Source organism: Xenopus laevis, chromosome 4S (genome assembly GCF_017654675.1).
Source record: "Xenopus laevis strain J_2021 chromosome 4S, Xenopus_laevis_v10.1, whole genome shotgun sequence".
Taxonomy (NCBI): Eukaryota; Metazoa; Chordata; class Amphibia; order Anura; family Pipidae; genus Xenopus; species Xenopus laevis.
In genome coordinates, this window is record NC_054378.1 from 124,616,402 (window position 1) to 124,638,711 (window position 22,310).

Consider the following 22,310-nt stretch of genomic DNA (forward strand, 5'->3'; position numbering starts at 1 on the left):
ATATGTAGTCTTTGGATTATATCTCTCTCTGGCCAAGTCCTGTTCTGGCTAATACCATTTTACATGACCCTGTACTATTTCTATTAACAAGAGAAAAGTATTAAATGAAACATCCCACTGAATAGAATTCAGTAAGGACAATGAGATGCTCCATGAAAAACTTGATCTAAACACATTCTGGTTATTGCTGATAAAGAGGCTGAAGGCATTCAGCTAAATAAATCATGGGGAACATTGGAAACATTCTTTAGGAAGACTGAAAGCTCTGCTAACGACCAGCTGAGAAGGACACGAGTACCCAGGTATGTCTATATGGAATGTCAAGACATGAGCATCTGTCCGGCATCTAAGAATGATAAGGGCATTGCTATCTTGCCGAGCTTTACCCGGAGACACATACATCAAAATCTCTTCAATTATAAATGTCAGGAGAGAAGAGCTGGGCTAAAGGAAATGACAAGAAGGACAGACGCATGAAAGACTATTTTTGGAACTTCTATAAAGCTGTTGGACTCGGCACATATAAATGAGTAGATTTCCACTTGATGCTCATTTCCCTTTCCTCATTGACATCAAACTGATGGTGAACCAACAAGAAAGGTCGGACTTGATAAACCTTTGACTTTTCTAAATCCCTCCTGATACACAGAGTTATTGGGGGCCTTAAGTAGTGAACCATGTTGTCAGTTATGCTTTATTATACTGCAACTATTAGTCAATGGTACAAGCACAGATAGTATTGCTCAATTCCATGACTTCTGTTATTGAGCTTCTGCTAAGCCCAGCTTACATTGTTCTCGAATCTCGAGGATCGATAAATGTCTTGTATTATGGGAATGCCTGAGAATGTGTGATAGGTCTTGTGTTTCCTGATAAGAACGTGACTCCATGCTCAGACAGCTACACAAGCTTTTATTTGGTGTTCAGCTGGGTCTTCCCTGTCCATCATCCCTTTCCAATTACCTTAGGCCAGTGATCCCCAAAAAGTAGCTTGTGAGTAACATGTTGCTCCCCAACCCCTTTGGATGTTGCTCTCAGTGGCCTCAAAGCAGGAGCTTATTTTTGAATATTTTTGAATGGTTGTATAAAAACCAGGTGTATTGCCAAACAGAGTCTCAATGTAGGTTGCCAATCCTAATAGAGGCTACCAAATGGCCAATCACAGCCCTTATTTGGCACCCCAAGAACATTTTTCATGCTTGTGTTGCTCTCCAACTCCTTTTACTTCTGAATGTTGCTCACCGGGTTCAAAAGGTTGGGGATCCCTGCATTAGGCCTTGGCACCTAGACCAAATTGTGGCACAGCCCTTTCAGAGTTGTCTTTGACATGAGATCTCCTCTATTTAGCCAGCTACAATTTCTATATTCATAGATATAGCTTTATTTAAAAGACTCGGATTATCTAGATACGTTGATGATTACCTGATCTGATTCCTAAATCTATCTCTATTTGCAGGGGATTTGTAAGATGATGGAGTAAAGAAATCCACCTGAGTGGACTGAAGGACAGGTGGGATTTATGAATATAACTGCAGTTGCCAATAGCAGCCAATTAGCAATTTGTTTGAAGTTGGGAAATGAAAGCAGGGTGCTGATTGGTTAGTGCACTGCACTTGTGCAATTTAGCAGCAGCATTTGTAAATCAATCCCAGTGTGTATATCCAGCTTTTCTGTTATATGTTCCAGGTTGCAAAAATCAATAATTGGGGTGCATATTGCCTGGGGGCCAATAGTGTTAAGAAGGGGTTGCATGTCACTATATGAATTGCCATGAGATACATTATTATCCCCTTATTGCAGCCACTTCTATCTTCTTAGTAAGCGCAGTGGAGGGTGTAACCTTTCATGTTGAAAATTGGATTTAGTAATAAATGAAGATGCAAACGGCTTCTCCATATGTTATTCATCCCCAGATACATCTGTCACAAGCTGCCATTTCCATCCAATTGAGTCAGTGACACAAGAAAATGTAACCTGGAATGTATTGGAGATTAAATGCTACAGCAGAATGGGTGCTGGGGCGCGGTGATAATTCATTAACACTGGCCCACTGGGATTTCTGGGTATAAAAAAGCCAAATGATGTTCAGTATAAGGGGCACTTCTTTTCCATTCCACAATAATTTCTCATTTGCCCAAGAAGAATATTTTCCCAACCTCTGAGCCAAAGGTACAGTGTTACCAGGCCCTAGTGGAGGAGGGTTTGATTGGAATATCAGGTACATTTAGGCACATTTTGCTTCATTGTAGCATTATGTATTTTTGAAACCACCTGGTACAAGTCACAGGGCCCCAGGATCTTTTTTTTTTTTTTATATATTCTTTATTTTCCATTTTTGAAATTTAAAGTACAAACGCATAACATCAAGTTTGATAGTATAAAGTTACATGCATACATAACTTGAGTATAACAATGTTAACAATGTTGCATTATGGGCCCCAGGATCTTTATATCTGTTGTTGTGAGCACAACCCACAAAACATTTTTATTTAATATACTGTATTTTTTTATTAGTTGATGTCCACCATGGTAAAGTTTGTTGGATATTATCAAGTATCCTGACGAATATAGGGTTGTATACCCCTGAAATGTTGATACTTAAATACATGGGGTAAGCTCCCAACTGCATACATGTGCATAATTGTGGCTCTATTATCTTGTGTCCCATTGGCTGCTCATAAGGCAGGAAAGCAGGGGCGTAACTATAGAGGAAGCAGACCCTGCGGTTGCAGGGGGGCCCAGGAGTGTAGGGGGCCCAGTGAGACCCAAATTAATTAGCAATTTTAATATATCTTGGTAAAAACTTATAAATATTTTGGGGCCCTAAATTAAATTTGCTATGGGGCCCAGTAACAACTAGTTATGCCACTGGTGACAAGAAGCTGACAGCCGCGAACAAGGGATCGGCAACTGGAAAATAACAACTCAACTTGAGCAAATAACTCAACTTTTTGGGATCTAAGTAAAGAGAACTTATCTGTATCTGTAAAGAGAAGAATCTGTTCTGTTTAAAAGGTATTTTTGTGTATGGACAAGCACTAAACTAATTAGTAGGGATGCACCGAATCCCAGAATCCTTTGTGAAAGATTCGGCCGAATACTGAACTGAATATGAATCCTAATTTGCATATGCAAATTAGAGTCCGGAAAGGAAAAAGTGGAAAAAGAATGCTTTACTTCCTTGTTTTGAGACGAAAAGTCAAGTGATTTCCCTTCCCACACCTAATTTACATATGCAAATTAGGATTCAGTTCGGCCACACACAAGGATTCAGCCGAATCCAAATCCTGCTGGAAAAGGCTGAATCCCGAACCGAATCCTGGATTCAGTGCATCCCTACTAATTGGAAATTAACAACATTGAAATACCCCACACATGCCCATTCATCAACATTTTAATGCCATTATTAAGTGACATCATAATATGCCATCATCCAAGATGGTGGTGGGGAAAAACGAGTCAAAGAAGACAATTTTGTCCTCCCTGTGTGTGCATTAAACTACTACTGAGCTACTGTAGTATCTGTTGTATGTTTGGTGTGTGTATGGCAGGAGACGAGCCGACAATTTTGATTGGGCGCCTTTCAATGCACATGAATATCGCCCCCTGTTAGTGCTGAATTGTCAGATACAGGTAGAATTCTGTTGTTTCTTTCTGTATATCTCACAATTCAGCTCTAACAGTAAGGGCAGAGACACACGGTCAGTTTCGGGGAGATTAGCCGCCCGGCGACAAATCCCTCTTTTTGGGGCGACTAATCTTCCCGAACTGCCTCCCCTGCCTTCCGGCGGCTAGAATGTAAATTGTCAGCGGGATGGCGCTTGGAGCGATTCTTTGTCCGAAGTCGCCTGAAGTTTCCCTGTGAGGCAGCTTTGGTCGACTTTGGAAAACAAAGCACTCGGATTGCCATCCCGCCGGCAATTTACATTCTAGCTGGTGGAAAGGCAGGGGAGGCAGTTCGTGGAGATTAGTCACCCTGAAGAAAAGGAGATTTGTCGCTGGGCGACTAATCTCCCGAATCTGACAGTGTGTCTCTGCCCTAAGTTCTTAAAACATTCTTTCAAAAGATTGTAATTGTAACATCTATTGCCACCAATAGATTCCATTTTATCCAGGGGCGTAACTACAGAGGAAGCAGACCCTGCAGCTGCAGGGGGGCCCAGGAGGTACAGGGGCCCCATGAGGCTCAAATTGATGAGCAATTTCAACATATATTGGTAAAACAGGACAAACACTGGATATGTTGGGGGCCCTAAAATTAATTTGCTGTGGGGCCCAGCAACATCTAGTTACGCCACTGCAGGAAAGACCAACTGTTTGAATTGATCTCTGACCCTCAGAAGAAGCTCCACGAAGAAGCCTTCCAACCAACCATTATGGACTATATCTTTCAGCATTCCAGCAGGTTTAAAATGATGTAGGACTGGCAATTTAATAAATACAGATGTGGGGCCTGTTATCCAGAATGCTCAGTATCTGGGGTTTTCTAGATAATGGGTCTTTCTGTAATGTGGATCTTCTTACCTTAGGTCTAAATCATGTAAACATGAAATAAACCCAATAGGCTACTTTTGCTTCAATTAAGGATTAATTATATCTTAGTTGGGATCAAGTACAAGCGACTGTTTTATTATTACAGAGAAAAAAAGGAAATTATTTTGGATTATAAAAATAAAATGGAATCTATGAGAGATTGGCTTTCTGTAATTTGGAGCCTTCTGGATAACGGCTTTCCAGATAACAGACCCCATACCTGTATCTGTAGGGTGACAGGTTTCTGTCTTTGATTTACATAAATAGGGGCAATGTACCTCCTTGTTCATCATGAAACTGAAGTTCTAAATTCCTGGTTTTTGCAGAAAAGTAGATCAGCAGTGCACTTAATCTCTGTTTACAGTACCTTTGTCAATCACAGGGCACTTAGTAAGTGTAAAATTGGAACAAAACCCAGTTACTGTTGAATTATAAACGGAAACCTAGAAATAATTGATCATGTATTCAGCATAATCTATTATATTATTATTGTTGTTATTGTTATTATTATTATTTTGCTCATGTTGAATTTAAGTTTCATATAGATGTATACTTCTGCTTTGGCATGTTTAGCCCCATATACAGTAGCTACCTTGTTTATTGCTTGCTTCAGGTTCATGTTCCCTGTTACAGTTAATTAATTACCCGAGCCAGGTCAGGTTACTCACCACTGAAGTATTCAAGATTGACATAACGGGGCCTCGCACGGACGTGCACTTGTTAGTGGGCTGCTTGCAAGCTGATATAAGTAAGAGGACTTCATCTGGGTCAGTGGCAACCTTAACATCTGAAAGTCCTTTAGCCCAGCCAGAGGAACTCACCAGCCACAGGAAGGAGAACACCACGGTCACAATAAAATCCTGAAAAGCACAACATAGGGACACCTTTATGAAATACCTAGTTGGAGTTGGGAATGACATTGAGTATATATTGTGGGAATATTATGCTGCTGTTGGCTCTTGTCCGACTCATTTCAAACTTGCAGAAATGCAAAATAAACACAATCACAACTGACTCACTTTTCTATTGGGAGAATGCCATGAAAAGGAGCTATTAAAGGAGAACTAAAGCTTAACTAAAGAAGTAGGTAGAAATATTGTACATTATGTTTTGGGCTTCTGTACCAGCCCAAGGCAACCACAGCCCTTTAGCAGTAAAGATCTGTGTCTCCAAAGATGCCCCAGTAGCTCCCCATCTTCTTTTCTGCTGATTCACCGCACATGCTCTGTGCTGCTGTCACTTACTGAGCTTAGGGAGCCACTTACAATATACAGTACACATAGAATAGAAATGTCACAATATAAGGCTGATTAGTAATTAATACAGATAATTACTACATGGCAGCACAGAAACCAGTGCAATTAGCATCAGAATTTTATAATCAGCAAACCATCAGCTTATATTACAGCCAGGGAAGCTCATTTTCTGCTGGATAATTAGTGACGAGCCCTAAGCTTAGCTTCTCAACAGCCAATCAGAGCCCACTGAGCATGTGAGTGTCACAGACACTTTCCAAGATGGTGACCCCCTGTGAAAAGTTTGAAGTCCTGGATCATTGCTGCTATTGACAAGCTGAAACTTTAGGTTGGTGCAATAAGTTCTGTATATAAAGTGGGGTATATCATAGATCGCATATAGTGGTATAGGATCTATCTGGAAACCTGTTATCCATGAAGCTGCAAATACAGAAAGGCCATCTCCAGGTCCAGGTCTGCCGGTCTGCCGGTGGAAAGCCAGATAGGCTTATTTAGTGTTACTGAGGATGTTAATAGGCACTATAGGAGTGAGAGTAAGTACAGGGTAGCTAGTGAGCAGATGTGGCTCCAACGAGAAGTAGTGGGGTTAAGACCCTGTGGTGTGTAAGGAACTACAGTGGGTGAGTTGAGGACCAGATAGGGTACCAAGACCCAAGACCCCAGACTGAATTCAGTGTGCCAATATACAAGACCCCAGGCTGAGAAACCCAAGTCTTAGTGTTCATCAGGTTATTGCCTAGTGAGAGTGGTAATTATCTGTTATTGTTGCTCCTCTAACGAATTTATCTGTCTGATATATATTAGCTCACCTGGAGCACTTTGAATTCCCCTGGAGGGAGTATTGCTGTCTAACACTATCCACGTTTGTTGCAAAGAAACTTGTCTGACTGAATCTCCTGCTGCACTGAACTACATCAGGTAGCGGGAGTTGCAGGGAGTTGCACAGGTACATTGCGGCCCTGGGCACAAGTCAAGCAGTTTTAGCCTGGTCACACACAGTCACAAATCCACAGCTAAAGTGCACTCAAGGGTGTGATACACATGCAAAGTGAAGCATTCTGAAATCAGAAGGGAGTAACTACCTCATGGGGCTTTCAGTCTAATTATTGCTGCAACTAGAAGCGCCGTTACATTGCCTTGGTAATTGAAACCAATTTTCAATCAGAGCCCTGTGACTTAATCACTAAGCCTTTCTGCTTTATTATCCATAGATGAAATGAGAAGAAATTGGAGCATATGTGTTACCTTAACTGAGTTGCTGTAATAAAAGGAGAGCTAGTGTTTCTACATGTGACACCCCTCTCTCATCTTTCAGGGATTTGGAAAACCTCTAGCGGGGTGGAAGAGGGAGAGCTTGGGTTCCCTTAATCCGCGACTGCAGTTTATGTTTGGTATGGAGCTGGTTTTTTAGACATTGTCTATTGCTCCTGATGTGTTTATTTTATTTAATGCTAAAGAGATGGAGCTTTGTGTGTGTGCCAAATGCTTTAATGAAGTCTGTGATAAAAGTGGTGGTCATTATGGGTTATCTAATCCATTTTCTCCTTGATATGTCCACACTTGGCGTAGGATGCACTTGACTATGCCCACACGTCTGGGGAATCTTTGGATTCTCCAGTTCTCCAAAGTAGACAGCTCCTTTTGCATTAAGTGGACCTTTGGCCCCAAAGAGACGTTATCTCTAACAGTGTCACTTTAAGAATCCATCCCGGATTTAAAGGCACTAGAGCTTCTAACAATTTGGAGGTTCTACTTTCCCTTTAACACGGCAGATATACTTCTGCATTAGTTAGTTTCCTATGAATCCTATTGATTACATAAAATTCCAGCTAAGTAAGTCAAGTCATGAAATATTAAAGGTTTGCAGCAGGCTGGAGATTTGTTCACACCGTTTGACTAAACTGATTAGCTTGATTGTAGACCCAGGCTTTTATACATTGCTGCTCTCGTGTTCACAAAGAAACGAGACTGGAGGGAGAGACAATGTAACAATTTAGTTCCAGTCAATTCTGTGGCACAGCGTGACAAGGAACAAAGGGAGGACGCGTAGGAAGTGACTGACGGTCACAAAGATCCTCTCCTTCCAATGTGCCCTTTTATGAAAATTGAAACGCATGCTATGACCTTTAAAGGAGATTGGTAACCTAAGAAGAAAAATAATATGAGTATGTAAGTCTGTAATTTATTTATCAATACTTGGGAACTCTTGCACAATAGGAAATCGTTTCTTATTGAAGTTGAAGTCAGTGTCACGAACTGCACCCTAAATCCAGAACCCAAACTAAGCACCCTGGTCTCGGCTCTCACTTCTGCCCTCGGCTTATTGGATGCCGCCAAGTCTTATTTGAGAGAGGAGCAAAGCTAAAGGTTCTGGACAAGCAAAGGGGCACCATCGTCTCACCAGGATACTGAATGGAGGAACACCACTTGGAACAGGCAGGCCGGGCCAGCACAAGGAGAGAATAGTCGGAGGACAGGCAAATGGTCAGGATTGGAGAGATCAGAGTAGTCACAGGCAGGCAAGGGTCAATACCAGAAATAACAGGCAGGATTCACAAAGGAAAGCACCCAGGAACAATCAAATCGAACCTAACAACGGGCCATGATAGAAATCCAGAATTCCCCATAAATACAGTTTGAATTTGGTGCCATTGCATGCTGACATCATATGCCAGCGTCACTGCGCCTTTAAGCAGCGGAAGTGCGCGCCGCACGCGCCATAGAGGAACCAATACCAACCAATCTAGTAACCAATAGCAACCAATGAGACGTTTGCTTTCATTATTTTAAGTGCTATAGATTGTAAAATCGAACTGGTTGCTTGGGGTTGTCTGTCTCTTGGCACATGACACTTAGGGGTAATTTATTAAGCTCCAAATTTTTCTGGTCTGACTTTTAAAGGGGAAAATAGATTTTTTGGGGATTTGTTAAAGTCCGATGGTGTTAAAAGTCAGATGTAAAAAGTACTTCATCTCAGACCTGTCGGAAACATGTAAAAGTCAATGGCAGATGTCCCGTTAACAATTGGAAGATTTTCTGAATTGTGCTGGGTTTCTGAAAAAATCATAGCTTTCAGGTGATTTTACGAAGAAATTGTAGGTTTTGAGCGCAAAATCTGAAACAATCTGATTTTATTTTACAATTTTATTGTGACTTTTCCCACACAATTTGTGAAAATTGATTGATAAATAGGGGGGAAAATATCAGTGCGGATTTGGTCAGATTAGTTTTCAGAAAAAAGTGAGAACTTTTCAGATTATGATAAATCACCCCCTTAAATCTTTCCAGTCTGTTTATTAACATAGTGGAAATATGTACAGTGCTGTACTGTATAAATAAAGATTTGCCTCAAAATAATCTCTCTCTCCCGTAATCTGCGAAAAGTCTATTGTAGATATGAATACCTGTATAAATAATGCTCTTAGGATCCGAAAATATCCAATATCTTTCTGGTTATAAAAAGAATATTGTAAAGACAATTATACTGCACCTGTTACTTCGGCCAATTGTTTCTTGGGTGCACGTCCAGAGACCTGTTCACAAGGGTTCTCCACCATACAAATATTTTCATCCAATAGACAGCACTCCAATAGTATTAAAACCGTCTTTATTTGTAGGACAGCAGCACAGATGCAACGTTTCGAGCGGCACCCCACTCTTTGTCAAGCATAAAACACTCCACCACCACCTGACCTTAAATACCATTGGGCACAGTGCCCCCTGGTGTCACCACATATATTAACAAGATATACAAAATATTTAAAAGGTTACAATTTGTCATATGTATCACTTAATATCACATAAGTTGATTATCTTCAAATGTATCAGAAGGGACTTATCTTGTTAATGTCCATTGTTGATTACAATTCCAGACAAGTGATACACAGTATCCATATAACAACCTACAAAAGATAAAATCATTTTAAAAGAAGAACAGCTATTTCAATAAAAAAGGATTCAAGTCATATTCATGATTCAGTCCATTTAGGAATAGTGACCCTAATCTCCTTATCCATTGCGCCTCTTTGCGCAATAATTCCTTATCCCGGTCACCCCCACGTCTCCTTCTTGGGACTGAATCCAGAATTTGAAACCGCAGTTGACTTACAGTGTGACCATTTTCGTTAAAGTGCTTGGCAACAGGTTGGTTTAATTTATTCCTAATGGCCGACTTATGCTCAGTAAGCCTCTCCCTGACGCTCCTTATCGTCTTTCCTATGTAAATTTTTCCGCAGGGACACTTAATATTGTACACCACATACGTGGATGCACAAGTAAAGAAACCTTTAATGGGAATACGAGTGCCCTGTAAGGGATGGTATACCCATTCTCCTTTAAGTACATTACTTCAGTGGCTACACCCACAGCAGGGAAAAGTCCCATTTTTAGGCGTTTTGAGAAAGGTTTGTTTAGATTTCAGAGAAGGACCAAGGTCCGCTTTTACCAATTTATTTCCAATAGTATCTGCGTTCATATATGACATCACAGGCGGGGATCTAAAGGTGGTTTTATCTGGGAAATTTCTAGTTAATAGACTCCATTCCCTCCGTATTATACCTGAGATCTCATTGCTCAACACATTATACTGATTTACAAAGGGGATCCTCTTCTTCCCTGGGGTACTATCTCTCTCTGTTCTCCTCAGCTCACTTTCAGCCCCTTCTAAAATCCTATTCGGATAGCCCCTTCTTCTAAACTTTTCTTTCATTTCATCCACTCTCATAGTCTGCTGACATTCATTTTGGACTATACGTTTCACCCTTAAGACTTGTGATCTGGGTAAAGATTTCTTTATATGTGGAGGATGGAAAGAATCATATCTCAATAATGTATTTCTGTCTGTTGTTTTTACATAGAGGTCAGTCTCAAGATTGCCCTTTCTAGTATTTTTTACCATCACATCTAGGAAAGAAATGTTGTTCGTATCACAGTTTACGGTAAACCTAATAAAAGGGGTACATCTATTAAGTCTTTCTACAAAATCAATGAGCTCAGAATGTCGTCCCGTCCAAATTGTAAAGATATCGTCTATGTAGCGATACCAACACTTACAGTTCTCTTGAAATCCATAATCAGTATAAATAAATTGATTTTCCAAAACATCCATAAATAAATTTGCATAGGACGGGGCGACATTCGAGCCCATCGCTGTGCCTTTGATCTGCAGAAAAAATTCATCCTGAAATAAAAAATAGTTCTTACCCAGAACAATCTGTAGTAGTGTTACCAAAAACTTTTTTTGGGCTCCATCAAGGGTAATGTCCCTATCCAAGTGATGAAGGACGGCCTCTACACCCCCATCATGAGGGATGGAGGTGTAGAGGCTCTCCACATCCAAGGTTACCAACATGGAATCCGGGGGTAGATCATTGATCATATTGATTTTACTTATAAATTCACCAGTATCCTTAACATAGGATTTTGTTTTAAATACATACTCCCTAAATATTTTATCCAAAAATTTTGCCAACGGACAAAACACTGAGTTAACCCCAGCCGCTATGGGCCTACCTGGGGGCTTGTCCAAATTTTTATGGATTTTAGGGAGTATGTATAATACAGGTGTGGTTGGATTAACCTGTATCAAATAGTAAGCCAATTTCTGATCAGTGATCTCCAGTTTTAAGGCATGATCCACACAATCCTTGATAGCCCGCTGTACAGAAAAAAGGGGATTAGTGGATAATCTCTCATATGTAGTGGTATCATTTAGCATTGCCACAATTGTATCCACATAATACTTTTTATTCATCACCACTACTGCTCCCCCTGCTGGTTTAATCACCAGATCCCTATTGTTCTGAAGGGACAGCAGTGCCTTTCTCTCCTCTAGCGTAATGTTCTCCCTGGACTGGTGCATCTCACCTTTTTTAAATCTATCCTCAAATTTCCTAATCTCATCCTTCACGCCCTGTATGTACGTTTCCACCACATGATTAGTTTTAGCAGGCATATATGTACTTAAATTATACAGACCCCAATCCTGTAAATGAAAAGAATTACAATAAACATTCAATTTATCAGTAGTGAGTTCCCCTTTATCATCCAATTCAGCAGTCAGCCGTATTCTCCTAAAGAAGGCCTCCAAATCTATATCAAGTTGGAAAAAATCAGGAAATGTTGTTACTGCAAAACCCAACCCCTTAGAAAGTACCTTGGTTTCATTATGAGTTAGCTGTACTGCAGAGATGTTTACCACCGCATTTTCCTCCTGCGATATGGCTGCTTCTTTTTTATGGTGTTTCCTGCCTCCCCTTCTCCGCTTGACCGGATAGAGCCAAGGCTGTCTTGTGAGCCATATAAAAAAGACGATGGTGAGGAAGATGCAGATGTATTCACTTGCACTTGTTCCGCACGGTGCTCAGTGTGCGTTCCCCCTCTATGGGTTGATCCCTGTTCCGGGTTGTGCTGATTCCTCCACTGTTGGCGTTCCCGTGGGGTCCATCTGTACACGCGGCTCTCTGTGTAATCCAATTCGTCACGGAGAAACTTTCCTCGCTTCCGCGATTCAAGCTTCAACCGGAAGTGACGTAGACTTTCGTCGAGCTTGGCTTGTGCAGCCTTGAACTGTTCCGCTGAAACTGCAGCACGAATCTTTCGTTCCGCCTCCTCAGCCTTCAGCGTGATCACAGGCGTCTCCTGTTGTAAACGATCCATTATCAGGAGCATGATGTCAAATGAGCATTTATTGAGAATCGCTTCCCATCTGTTCTTGAAGGTAACATCTTCCATAAACATTGTGGGTTTTAGATGCGATCTTAGACCTCTAGGGATCCTTTGTACTTTATAATACTCTGCTAAAGTCCATAGATGCAAATCATGAGCAATTCTCTGCATATTTAATCTTTCAATTTGTCTGAATAAGCCAGCATTATCCTGTTCACTCAAAAATTTACTGTTGCCAGTGATAGAGTTTACTTTGAATAAAAAGTATTATGTGGATACAATTGTGGCAATGCTAAATGATACCACTACATATGAGAGATTATCCACTAATCCCCTTTTTTCTGTACAGCGGGCTATCAAGGATTGTGTGGATCATGCCTTAAAACTGGAGATCATTGATCAGAAATTGGCTTACTATTTGATACAGGTTAATCCAACCACACCTGTATTATACATACTCCCTAAAATCCATAAAAATTTGGACAAGCCCCCAGGTAGGCCCATAGTGGCTGGGGTTAACTCAGTGTTTTGTCCGTTGGCAAAATTTTTGGATAAAATATTTAGGGAGTATGTATTTAAAACAAAATCCTATGTTAAGGATACTGGTGAATTTATAAGTAAAATCAATATGATCAATGATCTACCCCCGGATTCCATGTTGGTAACCTTGGATGTGGAGAGCCTCTACACCTCCATCCCTCATGATGGGGGTGTAGAGGCCGTCCTTCATCACTTGGATAGGGACATTACCCTTGATGGAGCCCAAAAAAAGTTTTTGGTAACACTACTACAGATTGTTCTGGGTAAGAACTATTTTTTATTTCAGGATGAATTTTTTCTGCAGATCAAAGGCACAGCGATGGGCTCGAATGTCGCCCCGTCCTATGCAAATTTATTTATGGATGTTTTGGAAAATCAATTTATTTATACTGATTATGGATTTCAAGAGAACTGTAAGTGTTGGTATCGCTACATAGACGATATCTTTACAATTTGGACGGGACGACATTCTGAGCTCATTGATTTTGTAGAAAGACTTAATAGATGTACCCCTTTTATTAGGTTTACCGTAAACTGTGATACGAACAACATTTCTTTCCTAGATGTGATGGTAAAAAATACTAGAAAGGGCAATCTTGAGACTGACCTCTATGTAAAAACAACAGACAGAAATACATTATTGAGATATGATTCTTTCCATCCTCCACATATAAAGAAATCTTTACCCAGATCACAAGTCTTAAGGGTGAAACGTATAGTCCAAAATGAATGTCAGCAGACTATGAGAGTGGATGAAATGAAAGAAAAGTTTAGAAGAAGGGGCTATCCGAATAGGATTTTAGAAGGGGCTGAAAGTGAGCTGAGGAGAACAGAGAGAGATAGTACCCCAGGGAAGAAGAGGATCCCCTTTGTAAATCAGTATAATGTGTTGAGCAATGAGATCTCAGGTATAATACGGAGGGAATGGAGTCTATTAACTAGAAATTTCCCAGATAAAACCGCCTTTAGATCCCCGCCTGTGATGTCATATATGAACGCAGATACTATTGGAAATAAATTGGTAAAAGCGGACCTTGGTCCTTCTCTGAAATCTAAACAAACCTTTCTCAAAACGCCTAAAAATGGGACTTTTCCCTGCTGTGGGTGTAGCCACTGAAGTAATGTACTTAAAGGAGAATGGGTATACCATCCCTTACAGGGCACTCGTATTCCCATTAAAGGTTTCTTTACTTGTGCATCCACGTATGTGGTGTACAATATTAAGTGTCCCTGCGGAAAAATTTACATAGGAAAGACGATAAGGAGCGTCAGGGAGAGGCTTACTGAGCATAAGTCGGCCATTAGGAATAAATTAAACCAACCTGTTGCCAAGCACTTTAACGAAAATGGTCACACTGTAAGTCAACTGCGGTTTCAAATTCTGGATTCAGTCCCAAGAAGGAGACGTGGGGGTGACCGGGATAAGGAATTATTGCGCAAAGAGGCGCAATGGATAAGGAGATTAGGGTCACTATTCCTAAATGGACTGAATCATGAATATGACTTGAATCCTTTTTTATTGAAATAGCTGTTCTTCTTTTAAAATGATTTTATCTTTTGTAGGTTGTTATATGGATACTGTGTATCACTTGTCTGGAATTGTAATCAACAATGGACATTAACAAGATAAGTCCCTTCTGATACATTTGAAGATAATCAACTTATGTGATATTAAGTGATACATATGACAAATTGTAACCTTTTAAATATTTTGTATATCTTGTTAATATATGTGGTGACACCAGGGGGCACTGTGCCCAATGGTATTTAAGGTCAGGTGGTGGTGGAGTGTTTTATGCTTGACAAAGAGTGGGGTGCCGCTCGAAACGTTGCATCTGTGCTGCTGTCCTACAAATAAAGACGGTTTTAATACTATTGGAGTGCTGTCTATTGGAAGAAAATATAAAAAGAATATTCAGGAATTCTTTTGAGCAGGAGCTAGATCATGATCTAGGTGGATTATTATTATTATCTATAATTATTTTATATATTTTTTTGTCTTCATCTGGAGATGTTCTTTTGAGGGCTTAAAAGCTGACCAGACGAGACAAGGTCACCAAGATGGGAATCTAGATGGTTGGCTGATAAAGCCATTAATTTACAAGCCAATTAACAGCTAGTAGTTACTTTTATAGACCAATCAGGAGAGGACAGCATCCGCAACCCTAAAGTAGTCCTCACCTGTCAGCCAGTAATTATGTGGCCAAGTGCCAACCAGATATCAGTTAAGGAGTATACTGTTTTGACCACATACATGAGCCTATAAACCACAGTAGGGTATGTCACTTTCTACAATTTTTTATTCCATCCTGATCATTTTAAAAGCAGATTTTTTCTGGTCTGGAAATACAATTTATTTCTGATTTTAAAAGAATCTGGGCAGCTGAGCTTTAAATTGCACTCCATATTTACTCTGCCCTTTGTTAAGCAAGAGTATCTGCAAGTGAGTAGATCAATGTTCGCCCCCCATTAGTTTAAAGGATGGGAGAGGCCCTGCAAGAGATTCCTTGATATGTGTTTATGTATATCATCATCATTTTAATATATCACAGCACCAAACATTTGGTATATTGACTATTTGGTCACTTTTGTATCAGATGGCTGATACAGAACATCCTTTAAAGGGTTTGTTCACTTTCCAAACTCTTTTTTCAGTTGAGTTGTGTTCACCATAAAATAAGACTTTTTTATACGTTTTTTTATCTTTTTTTTTTTTCCGGTTTCCCAAAATTGAAATTTAAAGCTTAATGTTCCTGCCTCTGATGTTTCAGTCTGGCAGCTCCGTGATCCACGAGCAATTTCTCAGCAGTGTCTGTGGAACATTAGCAACTATTGTATCAATTCTAACAGCTGCCTTTAATGAATATCAGGGATTCTGCTCAGCAGGGACAAAGAATTACAAATGAATCAACCAATGAATCAATTTAGAACAGTTAAAGAGTCGGCGACCCCCCCCCCCCAGAGCTGCTTTAGAAGGTGAAAAATGCAATTATACACTTCAATATTGGCAAAATAGTCACAAATATAAAATTGAAATTAACTGGAAAATGTCTTTATTTTTGGTGAACAATAATCTAAAACCAACTGAACTGAAAAAAAGTGTTTGAAGGTGAACAACCCCCTTAAAGGGCAGGTAAAGTCTAAAATAGAATAAGGCTAGAAATGCTGTATTTTGTATTCTAAATATAGACATGAACTTACTGCACCACAAGCCTAATCAAACAAATGATTTATGCTTTCAAAGTTGGCTACAGGGGGTCACCATCTTGTAACTTTGTTAAACATCTTTGCAAGACTAAGACTGTGCACATGCTCAGTGTGGTCTGGGCTGCTTAGGGATCGTCATAAACAAAGCTGCTTGCTTGGCTGGGAAGTAAGACGGGGGCTCCCCCTGCTGTTCATAAGTATGATTGTTTCCCTGCAGAGCAGTTAGGGACTGTCTGACAATTCCTATCCACAGCAGTAAATGAAGGGAGAACTTCACTGCATACAGTCAGGTTTCTTATAAAAACGGTACACATTTTTTTTTAATTAAAGTATATTGGAGATAGGTTTTTTTTTCATTAAAGAAAGTAAAAATGGGATTTTATTTCAGCCTGTACATGCCCTTTAAAGGAAACTGAAACTGTGGGAAACATATATTGAAGCTGAACTTCCAGTAAGAAGAACAGAGCTCACCTGAAGAACATACAATGAGCAAAAGGGCTTCTCCTTTATCCTGATATTACCATCATTTTTGGTCCCTGTTTTTCCGAATACGGCAAAAAATTGCACAAAGAAGCACAAATTGCTGTCGTGCTCCTACTTTCCCCGGCTGTTAATTTGCACATTGCGATACACGCGTGTCAGAGTGAATAAACCTTCATACGTGCTACTAAACTTCCTACACTTGAGGACATATCTTATGCTGTTCTAATTCAACAAATTCTCTTCTCCCGGCTACAAACGCAACACTGGAACATCTGCGGTACAAGACATTTTCTAGAAGAAACATGATAGCAATTAGCAACCATGCCAACCAGAAGCAGACAGAGCAGAACAATACGGAACTTAACTGCTCAATAGATTAATACTTATCTTAGGGATTCTCCTTGGTGATTAAACACAGTGTTTCAGGCATCTAAAATATATCTTCTCTTTGAACATTTAATATCTCCTCAGCCTAATGTTTGTTTTAAACAAGGACAATGTGCTTTCATGCAGCTCAATAATAAAGGGCAATAATTACAGCCTGCAGCCCTACATGTGGGGACATTAACAAAAATACTGGAGAATTGTGTAGCAATTTGTGTGAGCAATTCTTTCTGGTCTATTTAAGGTGAGATATCAAATATTCTGATTCTATAGATTCTTCTTCTAAATCACAGGTTCTAAGATCAAATAAATATAATGCGTTTATCCTGCTGCTTTGGGAAGAGAGTGTTGGTTTTTAAAAAAATTTATTATAATTAGAGATGGGCGAATTTATTCGGCAGGCGCAAAATCTTGGCGAATTCGAGCGATTCGCCGCCAGCGAATAAATTCGCGACACCGCCATGAAAATTCAAAAAATGGACGCCGGCGTCTAAAATGGACGCTGGCGTCAAAAACGAGACGCTGGCACCATTTCGCAAATTTTTTGCCGTTTCGCAAATTTCGCTGGAAATTCGCAGATTTTTTGGCAAAGCGAAATGCCCCAAATTCACCCATCACTAATTATAATTGTAGGTAATTGTAGCTATAATTGTAGCTATAATATAATGAGCTTCATGATCAAGAACATCAGATCTGGACTAATTAGTTTATGGGTAAATTAGACAGTTGCTTTCTAGAGCAGAGGTTCCCAAATCGAGGGACTGGAGCGGTTCCCATGGGTTCAATATGAAGGAAAGGTAAAGTGAGATGTGGGTTGAAATTCTCTTTTTGCTCATCGATAGACCTGAAATCCTGCTTTAAATCAATCAGAATTAGATTTTGGGGTGAAAGCTTGCTGATGTAGGTATTAGTGGAACTAGTGATGGGCAAATAAATGCGGCAGGCAGAATTTGTGGCAAATATGGTGTTTCGCCGGCGGCGAATATATTCACGAAACTGCGCCAAAAAAATTTGCAGATGAAAATTCGCCAGTGTCAAAAAAAATGATGCGCGTCAACATTATTCAGATGCCCATTGAATTTAATGCAAATTGATGCTGGCATTATAATTGACCCAGATTCCCAGATTTTTTGCAGGAAATTCGCAAATTTTTCGGCGCAGCGAAACGGGACAAATTCGCCCATCACTGATTGGAACTATGGCTAAATCACTATGGTACAGTTGATGTGAAAAAGTCCACAAGCCCCTGTTCTAGAGGAATGTTGGCCAAGGAGTTGAAGATCACTTATGGGGGAATGTAATATTGGCCGTTAAGGCAAAATTGTTTGCAATTCATTCGCAATACAAATAAATGTTCGCCAAATGAATAATCTTGCCTTAACGAGCACTTTGCCCCTCATGCAACAGTAGGATATCAATTGAGTGCAGTGTATGTAATAAAACTTTTTAATGAAAAAGTTGTAATTTTTTCTCCAAAAGCCACTTTCAAGCAGGCGTTAAAGGTTTACAACGCGCAATTAAGATTCGCAATGCAATAAAAGCCTAATGAAGAATGTTACATTGTCACATGCTAATTTTTTATTCGCAAATTTGTTCTCTTTGCGAATGTTATTACATTTGTTGCCTTTGGATTTGTTTAATGGAAATATTGTACATTAAGAAGTGATTGCACATTAATTATCCTTTTGTGTCCCTCCCTGAGCTTTTATATTGGTTACAAGGCAAGATGGTAAAATATCTACTTAGTTAGGCTACTTTTAGAATTCCACATGAGAACGTATAATTATAAATACAATAAAGCAAACAGTTCCTTATTGGGGATCTTAATCCTCCATAAATCTTTATTAATCTCTGCTATTGCAGCAAGTGCAGCCATGATTTATAATACTACATAGCCCTCCATTTGGGTTATAATACCATTACAAGAAGTAGAAAAGAGGCATGGAGAGGCAGCCTGTGGGACATGGTGTGGCTGACCTTATGGAACACAACAAAAGATGAAGAACTATTGGTTAACAGTTCTACTTTATAAGAATAACATTGGCCCTTAAAGGGATACTGTCATGGGAAAACATGTTTTTTTCAAAATGCATCAGTTAATAGTGCTGCTCCAGCAGAATTTTGAGCTGAAATCTGTTTATCAAAAGAGCAAACTCATTTTTTTATATTTCATTTTGAAATCTGACATAGTGCTATACATATTGTCAGTTTCCCTGCTGCCCCCAGTCATGTCACTTGTGCTTCAGTCACTCTTTACAGCTGCATTGCAAGTTGGAGTGATATCATCCCCCTCCAGGAGCCCATCAGCAGTACAATGGGAAGGAAATCAGAAAACAGCTCCCTGGTAGATCTAAGAACAGCACTCAATAGTAAAAATCCATGTCCCACTGAGACACATTCAGTTACATTGAGTAGGAGAAACAACAGCCTGTCAGAAAGCAGTTCCATCCCAAAGTGCTGCCTCTTTCTGAAAGCACATGACCAGGCAAAATGACCTGAGATGCACCTACACACCAATATTACAACTAAAAAAATACACTTGTTGGTTTAGGAATGACATTTTATATTGTAGAGTGAATTATTTGCAGTGTAAACAGTGTCATTTACAAATAAAAACGACACCATAAAAATCATGACAGAATCCCTTTAAGTCTTAAAGGACAAGGAAAGTCTAAAATAGAATAAGGCTAGAAATGCTGTATTTTGATTACTAAACATAAGTATGAACTTACTCAGGGCCGCTCCGGCCATGAGGCAAGGTGAGAATCTTGCCTCAGGCGGCACGGAGCGGCCAGTTACCAGGGGCGGCAAAAAGCCGCCTCTGGTAACTTTAAGAGCCGAATTTCCGTTTTTTAAAACGGAAATTCGGCTCTTCTAGCGCAGCGAGCGCAATAGCGCTCACTGCACTAGCGATGCGGCCCCTCCTCCACCCGCTCCGACGCTGGTAGTTAGAAGAGCGGAGCAGGAGGAGGGGCGGCATTGGGGCTGCTGCCTCAGGCGGCAGCAGCCCCTGAAACGTGCCTGAACTTACTGCACCACAAGCCTAATCAAACAAATAATTTATGCTTTCAAAGTTGGCCACAAGGGGCTCTCATCTTGTAACTTTGTTAAACATCTTTGCCTGACCCTGACCCTGCACATGCTCAGTGTGGTCTGGGCTGCTTAGGGATCTTCATATTGAATTCTGCATGGCTGGTAAGTAAGGCAAGGGCTCCCCCTGCTGTTCATAAGTATGATTGTTTCCCTGCTTAGCACTTAGGGACTATCTGACAATTCCTATCCACAGCAGTAAATGAAGAGAGAATTTCACTGCATATAGTCAGGTTTCTTAGAAAAACGGTATACATTTTTTAATTAAATATATTGGAGATAGGTTTCTTTTTCATTAAAGTAAGTAAAAATGGGATTTTATTTTTTTGCCTTTCCTTGTCCTTTAACACTGCTAAACCTGGCACTGCTTGTTTTTCATGCATTCAACATTTCTCTCTCATTTGCTGTCCTTCAAAGTCCTTCACTATCCTCACCGCAGGCATTATCCCTCCTTATATACCCAGCTGGTACTTAGCTCCCAGGTGATTCACGTCTTCTAAACACATTCATTGTCAAAACTGTTTTATCACATCTGAAACCCTTCTCTTATCCATTGTCTTGTCTGTGGAACTCCTAGCCCCTTAGGGTACCAGTCCATTCCTCCCACGCTTGCCGAGTACTTCTCATACAAGTGCATTGTGGGCAGTGGCGAAAGTAGAAATGACTGGGCCCCACAGCAAATTATATTTCATGCTCCCAAAATGTCTATAAATTGACCTGTTTTACCAATATCTATTGAAATTTTATATGAATTAGGGAGCTCGTGTGGCCACTATACTTCCTGGGACCCCCTGCAGCCACAGGGTCTGCTTCCTCTGTAGTTACACCACTGATTTTACCATCTTGCCTTGTAACCAATCATCACTACCTAACCTAAGAAATCAAGTTTATATCTGAAGTTTTGACTTGAGAAATAAAACATCTTGAATTAAATAAAATACTCACAATTAGGGGCCCCCTGTTGTTTTCCCGATATTTATTCTGGTAGAAAATGTACACGACTGTAGCGGCCAAGGAGTAGAGGAAGGCAAACACCGCAATGGTGACAAAGAACTCGGCAGAAGATGAGAGGTCCCCTATCAATGAGAGTTTCTCACGCCTCTTGCCTTCACATGTGGGTGCATCAAAATTCACTTGGTACAACCTGCAATGAAGAGAGAGATTGTATTATTGGGGTTAGCATTTGGCCTTTGCTTTGGGAAATAGCAACATTCAAGTAAAACAGTGTTTTTTACATGTCAGGAAAAGCCAACGATTGTAGCAGTAGATTAAGCCTGCCATGGAGGGTCAACTCCCTTAGTTCATAACCTGGTTACGGGTGTATCAGTCATTTAGTTCAAAGTAGGGCAGCAAATATATTAACCCCCACCCAAAATCTCACCTTAACTGGTGTCGGACTGTTCCACCAGTATACCAGGAAAACTCCCAGTGGGCCCAGGTGTCAGTGTGGGCCTCTTGCTTCTAACCATTTGGCCTATTTCATGGTCATTCCCTATTTCTTTATATGCTTATTAATGGAAGAATATAGTAAATAGATATACAATACTAGGAGAATAAAGAGGTTGACTGAGGAGAGGCGGAATAATAGTTTGGAAAGTGGGCCCACGGTCTAAGGTTTTCTGGTGGCCCCTGGCATCCCAGTCCGACACTGACTGGCCTCCAAGTTGGGCTTCCAGTTGTGTCCAGGAGAGCAAATACATATCCTACAGAAATCTCAGCTGATGACCTTCAGGATGGACCCCCCTACCACTGCTCCAGTCCACCTGGGGGGAACCAGACCAACTGGGGGGAACCAGACCAACTGTTTGCTATGAGCAAACTTAAGGACTGTTCCTGCTGAATTGTGCTTAGTACAGGGAATACCTATGCTGCCATAGTTTTATGGGATCTCTCTGTACAGACTATGAGCAAACTTAGGGAACTGTTCCTGCTGAATTGTGCTTAGTACAGGGAATACCTATGCTGCCATAGTTTTATGGGATCTCTCTGTACAGACTATGAACAAACTTAGGGGACTGTTCCTGCTGAATTGTGCTTAGTACAGGGAATACCAATGCTGCCATTGTTTTATGGGATCTCTCTGTACAGACTATGGGCAAACTAAGGGGACTGTTCCTGCTGAATTGTGCTTAGTACAGGGAATACCTATGC

General features: G+C 40.4%; 1 protein-coding gene across 2 annotated transcripts in view; it reads right to left on the reverse strand.

Annotated features, from left to right (window-relative positions):
* LOC121393379 (synaptoporin-like) overlaps window positions 1-22,310 on the reverse strand; it is a 140,550-nt gene that overhangs the window by 2,875 nt on the left and 115,365 nt on the right. For both annotated transcript variants that reach the window (XM_041561793.1, XM_041561794.1), the window contains 2 exons: window positions 21,105-21,303; window positions 5,202-5,393 (listed from right to left, as the gene is read on the reverse strand). In XM_041561793.1, the coding sequence (XP_041417727.1) occupies window positions 5,202-5,393; window positions 21,105-21,303 (391 nt within the window). The remainder of the gene's footprint in view (window positions 1-5,201; window positions 5,394-21,104; window positions 21,304-22,310) is intronic.